Consider the following 7,011-nt stretch of genomic DNA (forward strand, 5'->3'; position numbering starts at 1 on the left):
GAGTTTTTATCAGGAATTCACTGGAACAGAAGAGCACAGAGCACTGAAAAAAACTTCTACACACGATTCACAGTCAAAGTTTAACATATAGTGAATTACACATGCTAAGTTTGCATATGTGTTAGTGGATACATGTAGTGTGTTAATGACCTTAATGAACTTAGACACAGTTGTCTTTACAAGCTGTCATGAAAACAGCAGAATAGAGTGAATAGGAATAAAGTTCAAACTGACAATTCTGTTTCTACAAAATATCTCTAGACTCTTGAATAATTTGGTTGTATGAGCAAATTAATTAATTACAAAACAAGTTCATATTCTCTGGAAGGGGGGCAAAATGAGCAAACACTGAAATGGGTCAGAAACAGAAATATCCGAATAGAGACACTGGTTTTAAGAAAACTATAATTTTCCAATTCATTATATTATACAAGAGAAGGGATTATAAATCCATCTCCTTCAACATCCAAGTAGATTTAGCTTCACTTAATTTAATTCACTTATTTATTTATAATTATAATGACTTCATATAATTATTTTTAGAAATTACTTTTCACAAATAATTATTTTATATAATTTGTGAAAATTACTAAAAAAGAATTGTGTGTGTGTGTGATACAACTCTAATATAATTAATAAATAATATATATAATTTTAGTAATTCATTTTCTTGAAATAAGGGCATGAATTAAACATCCTGGCACAGTTTTCAGAAACTTTTACACTACTTAAACATAATGACTTACAAAAACTACTATGATGGTACATTGATATTAGCATGATACTGGTATTAAAAGTGTATGAAAGTCATTGTAAATGTTCAAGTTCAAGTTCCGTTTATTTCTGAAGCACATTTACTATGTGCTGTACAATAATTAAAATTTAGATACACAATAAAGAAACAATCAATAATCACTTAGACACAATAAAAACAGGATAAATTACGTTAAAAGCCGAGACAAACAGATACGTTTTGAGAGCAGCTTTAAACTCAGATAAAGTGGAAGCTATTTTAATTTGGGTCGGGAGATTATTCCACAGAGTGGGGCCAGCCACTTCAAAGGCTCTATTTCCCCTTTTTAACAAAAAAGTATAACGTATAATGAAAATGTATAACAAATTTTCAATATCACCCAACAACAGCACATTTATTTTTATTCTTTCATTATAATTTTTGTGCAGACTGACCCTTAAATCTTTTTCTCTGTGTGTTTCCACCCAGTCTGATGCGCGTCAGACTCCTCCGTACTCTCCTCAGCCGTCTCCATACAGCCAGGGGTCGGTCTCTCCCCAGAACAGCAAGCCTTCCTCCTCCTCCTCTACCTCCTCTGGCCTGTCCAAACCCTCCCAACCCCAGCAGCAGCAGCAGCAGCTTCCCCAGGTCCAGCTTCCCATCTTCAGCTTTCCACACTCTCACCCGGGCCAGTACCACGCCGGGCTCTCTGCACTGGGCCTTCTGCCCGCTCACCCCCAGCAGGCTCACTCGCCCCTGACCTCGGGCTCCTGGCCCATCCACGGCCCTCTTATCCAGGGCTCCGGGGCGCCCACGGCCTCCGGCCACCCGTCCTCTCCGGGCCTGAAGTTTGCCGTCCGAGGAGGCGGCGGGAACGGGCAGCCGGTGAATCCTGCACCCATGAACCTGAACGACCCCAGCATCATCTTCGCTCAGCCATCGGCGGGACGGGTGGCTGGTGGAGTGGGCGGCCCGGGCAGAGAAAGGGGGCACCCCTGGCACAATCACCATCTCAATCCGGGGCCACTGGTGGGAAATGGCACTGTAAACAAGACAGGTACACACACGTGGTTCTCACAGTATGTGTCGGCAGCATGAATACAAACTTGCTAGTTTCAAACTTCATCAAATATGAAAAATGTCATTGTTCAGTTGAAGTCAGTTTAGTGTTGATTCAGTTCAGTTCAATAACTGTGTATAGATCATCAGTTTACGCTATAAACAACTTTAAAGGTGCTCTAAGCGATGTCACGCGTTTTTTAGGCCAAAACATTTTTTGGCACATCCAGCAAACATCTCCTCACTATCCGCTAGCTGCCTGTCCCCTGAACACACTGTAAAGAAACTAGGGCTGTACCCAAATATTCGAATATTCGTTCGGTGGGTTGGTATTCGATTTGAAAATTTGACATTCGAATATTCGTTTTTTATGTGTGTTTTTTTTGCACACCTGGGATCCCCCGCGAATCTCATTCGCGCTTGAATAAGGCCGGCGACACACTGGCTGCGTGGCGTGAGCGTCTCAGCTGGTGGCGTGTCTTTATTTCGGCTCCCATGTTAACAGGTTGGAGTTTGCACACTGCCTGCGTGAGACACGCGTCTCAGGCGCGGCTCGAGCCATGCGGAAAACGCGTGCATGCTAGAAATAGAACCGACGTCTATGTTCCAGCAACAGGAGTGTTCTCTGGCTAGAGAACAGCGGACTTTGTGTGGACCGAAGTGCATGCCTGAGCTTGTGTTTTGGGTTAAGCTGCGTTGCTTTGCCATTGTGGAAAATAGAATAGGCTAATAGAAACAAAATGTATTAGCCTTTTTACCCGTTATTATCAATCTAAATTAATCTCGTTTTTAATTTAACTCAATTTCGTTTTTCTTTATTTAAATTTCGTTTTTTCTTTAAATTTCGTTTTTCTTTCTTTAAATTACGTTTTACTTTATTTAAATTTCTTTTTTCTTTATTTAAATTTCGTTTTTTCTTTATTTAAATTTCGTTTTTTTTTTTTTTAAATTTCATTTTTCTTTATTTAAATTTCGTTTTTCTTTATTTAAATCTACCATTTACTGTGTCAGTAATTTGTTAGTCAGAAAAATATTAGACTACCTTAAAAGTATTGCTTAATTTAACAGACCTGTGTGTGTGCGTTTTATATCACTAGTGTAGTGTCCATTCTCGGAGCATATAAGCCCTGCCCGCGCCGCTTCCCGCTCGCTGTAGTTTACTAAAAGTTTATTATTCTGAATGTGTCGCGTCTCGCGTGTCCATCTATATTGCACCAAATGCGACACTGCACTCCTTTGTGAAGTCGATTGGATGAACGGTTCTCGAAATAATCAAAATGCAAACGGACATACCGACACATAGAGATTCCTGCCTTTATTAGAGAGAAGAATATTTTCAGCCCCCTCTCTCCGAAGCTTCGAATATTTGATGTTCATTACTACCGAAGCTTCGAAGCTCAAAAAATGGTATTCGGACCAGCCCTAAAAGAAACGCGGTCTCTCTAGACAGCCCAGGCTCCACAAACGGCAACAAAAACAAACTGGCCCAGCCTGGACCACGAAACATAACAAACAGTGTTCCAGCCAATAACCGACAAGAATGATTTGGGGGTGGGGGTTGGGGGGTTAGTGCGCGTGCACATGAAGGGGGGTGTGGGGAGTGGAGGAGAGAGAAGCATGAAGAGGAGAGATGTCCTAGACAACGACAACGACTAACATTAGAATTATATTCTCTTGAATTTTTATATGGCCGACACACAAATTTAAGAAATGCGCGTTCATGACTGTTTCAGGAAGCGAGGAGGGGGAGGGTCGAGCTAGCCTCCGTTTTGTTTGACAATACTTCGAACGTCAACAAGAAGTGACGTCACCCAACATCATTTAGAGCACCTTTAAGCAGACAATATTTAATATAATAATTATCTAAATAAATAACACGTAACATTGGGTAAATTGTCTATTTTTTATATAATCGCTATCATTTTTTACTTTAATTTGAAGTTCTGCTTTGATTATATTTTTTCACTCAGCATAGGCAAGGTACGTTTATTTTTCATAGCACATCTCTTACACAATGGTAATTCAAAGTGCTTTAGATAAAAAAATAAAAAATAAACATTTAGAATAATCATAGCGTAGTAAATTCATAGTGCATTCTGAGATTAACTCTACAGTGGATACAATATGATTGTGTAATTTTAATAATCCCTTAAATCATATGTAGGCAGCTCGCTAAATTTTGGAATAGAGCTGCTGTCTGTGTGTTAATTTTCTCCCAAATTTTTCCTCTAAAGGTTTTATGAAATTGAATTGTCATATTACAGGTGTCATTTTACTCATGAATCAAAATGACCCTATTTACTTTATTAACAATTGTTCGTGGTATTTTTTTATAGTACACAATCAGTGCCAAGATTTTTCTAATCTGTCATCAAAATGTATGACCATAATATTTCATCCTCACAATCAAAAGGACAAAAAAATTTGAAAATGAAGCCTACTTTTTGGACCCTTTTTTTACATTTTGACATTTTCATGTCAATTAAGCACATAACACCTAATTAGTATCCTACTGTAATAAAACAATCAAATTTTCTTTACTGTAATGCTAATCGAAATATTTAAATTGTAAAATACATTTGCAAGATACAACTGTGAATATTTGCATATTAATATTATTAATAATATGATAAGATTTGATTTATTTATTTAACTAATAAAACTGATAACCGATAACACATTTTTATTTCATAATTAATAAATAATCTAGTTCATTTTAGTAAGAACTTTTCACTAAATAAACATAAGGAAAAATTATAAAGTATTGATAAGGGACGTTCATTCTGTTGGTACAGTTTAGAAACTTTTTATAAAATTGTAAAAAATGTAATTGTTGTAAATTATTTTCTAATATGTAATCAAAATGCAATGACTAGGTAAAATGTCAAGGTAATATTTCATGCGCAAAATGTACAGGACAGATAAGACGCTGAATTTTTCACTTATTAACCAGTAGTATCGTAACCTTAAGTACGCTCATCCAGTATGACTATTAGCACTGATTTGATGGATCAGTGAAATGAGTTTGGTGTCTGTTTGTTGAGAGCAGGTGGTGTTGGTGAGCTCAGGTAAGTCTCACAGGTGTATTGGGTGCACGGGTGACTCCACATCTGTTAGACTGAGCACTGGAAACTAGTTAAAAACTAATCCCTGGACTCTGTAACGCTTTGAAACCACAGTCTAATGAAACCTTGGTTTTCCAAGCATTCAAGGCACATTTAATGGCATAATGATGTCTATTACTCTCAAACAGCCCAAGCTATTACTAGTTTAAGACTAGTTTCAATAAAGAAGGTGGCAATGAAAGCTTGTGGTTTCATAGTGGTTGAGTGACAGTTTATCGAGTTCTTCTGTTGTTTATTTTCATCTCTGTTATTACTGAGCCATTTGCTCATGGTTCTCTCTCTCCATCTCAGATCCTAATTTCCCATCTCAGTTTGGGGGTGTGAGTCCGGGCTCTCGATCCTGGGAGCACGGCGGTGCTGCTCCGTATTCCCTGTCTCCATCCTTCATGCCCTACCGTCTGCCGCCCTACATGCAGCAGCCCAACAAACCCTTCATCTCACAAGGTACCTGTTCTCTTCTGTTTGTGGGACATGTTAGGTTAAAACATTCAAACTTGCTATGCATATGTCTGTATTTAATGTCCAAAGTAACCATGGAGTTTTCAATTTCTGTCAACATGAAACATGTTTGCATATTTTATTTTATTTTATTTTATTTTATTTTATTTTATTTTATTTTATTTTATTTTATTTTATTTTATTTTATTTTATTTTATTTTATTTTATTTTATTTTATTTTATTTTATTTTATTTTATTTTATTTTAGCTAGGCAAATTAAACATAGAGATCCAATAAGTCAATTATGTTGTGCCAAAGACGTTTCCTATAGCAAACCAAGAAAGAGAAAAAAAGAAAAAAAAATCAAGAAAACGCAAACCAACATGATGTTTTGCCTTTTTATTATGTTTAATTATTTTAGAGTAGTCCTGCATTATTGTCTTAATGTCACAATACAAAATAATTTAAAATAAAGTCATCATGAAATGGATTTTGTGATAGTCTTTTCGTCCCTGTTGTGACGTATATATCCGAGTGAAACGGCTTCTCGAACGAACAAATGTAGGGCAGGGCTTGGGGAACTGATGGATGGTTGTGGTTTGCTATTGGTGGAGCTCATGTGAGTGACGGGTTGCCCCGCCCTCGTCATCAGAGAAGAGAAGAGATGTCACTGCAAGAGAAATGGAAAGTTTACGAGGGACATGAATAAAAATAACATAAAAAAAAAAAGAAAGATGTGCATGAATAAATACAGCAATCTTCCATAAAGAAATAAGAATTGTCAATTTTGATTTCATGGTGACTATAATGTTGGTAAAAGTTGGCTTCATTCTCTTGATGTCGAATAGTATTTAATTTACTTATTTTGAGTATGACCTGGATGTGTTTTCAGGACATCGCTGTTTATGTTATTTGTGCTGTTGTAATTATTTGATGTGTACAACAGATGTTATCCATAGACATCTAGTTAACTCTGAATATTCATTCTTCTTGATAGTTTTTACACTGAGAAATCAGGAAAAGTGTCTGCTCATAACCACACATTTCTTCTCCTCTTGCAGGTTCAGTGGTGGCAAATCAACATTACCCACTTATTCAACACGGCCGACACGGCAATCTCAACTACATTCAGCAGAAGAAATGAAGAAATGACACTTTACTTTGTAAACCAATGCCCAAGGTCCTTATAGAAAAAAGACTAACTTTGCATCATTTGGAAACTTTTTAAAATGGATTTTATCATTTTTGTACAGTTTTTATGTTTTATTTTCCTTTTATTTCTGTGTGTTTCATCACATTGATTTGTGATACAAAATGTCAAATATTTTAATACCCCTATTTTTGGAGGGGTCCAAAAAAGTGTTTTTATTTTATGTGTAAAATAAGGATTTAAAATGTATTCACTTTATTTTTATTAGCCGTATTCCTATTTTGCTTGCATAAGGACAAAGGCTTTAGATAGGAAAATCAAACATAACGACCCAATAAGACAATTATGTAGTGCCAAAATCTTCCCTATAGCAAACCAAGAAAACAGACAAAAAAAGAGCAGAAAAAAAAAACAAGAAAAGACCAAAAAAATAAATAAAGAAAAAGCAAAACAACAAGCTGCTGTGTTGCCTTTTATTTTCTGTATATTTTTTAGTAGTACCTTT

The 7,011-nt window shown here is 36.4% G+C and overlaps 1 protein-coding gene across 1 annotated transcript in view; it reads left to right on the top strand.

Annotated features, from left to right (window-relative positions):
- tut4 (terminal uridylyl transferase 4) overlaps window positions 1-6,965 on the top strand; it is a 37,088-nt gene extending 30,123 nt beyond the window's left edge. Inside the window, exons 28-30 of the mRNA XM_082145520.1 lie at window positions 1,223-1,790; window positions 5,209-5,361; window positions 6,418-6,965. Of these exons, the coding sequence (XP_082001646.1) occupies window positions 1,223-1,790; window positions 5,209-5,361; window positions 6,418-6,500 (804 nt within the window). The 3' untranslated portion in view covers window positions 6,501-6,965. The remainder of the gene's footprint in view (window positions 1-1,222; window positions 1,791-5,208; window positions 5,362-6,417) is intronic.
- Window positions 6,966-7,011: the final 46 nt, after the last annotated feature.

This window comes from Leuciscus leuciscus, assembly GCF_965113295.1.
Source record: "Leuciscus leuciscus genome assembly, chromosome: 18".
NCBI lineage: Eukaryota > Metazoa > Chordata > Actinopteri > Cypriniformes > Leuciscidae > Leuciscus > Leuciscus leuciscus.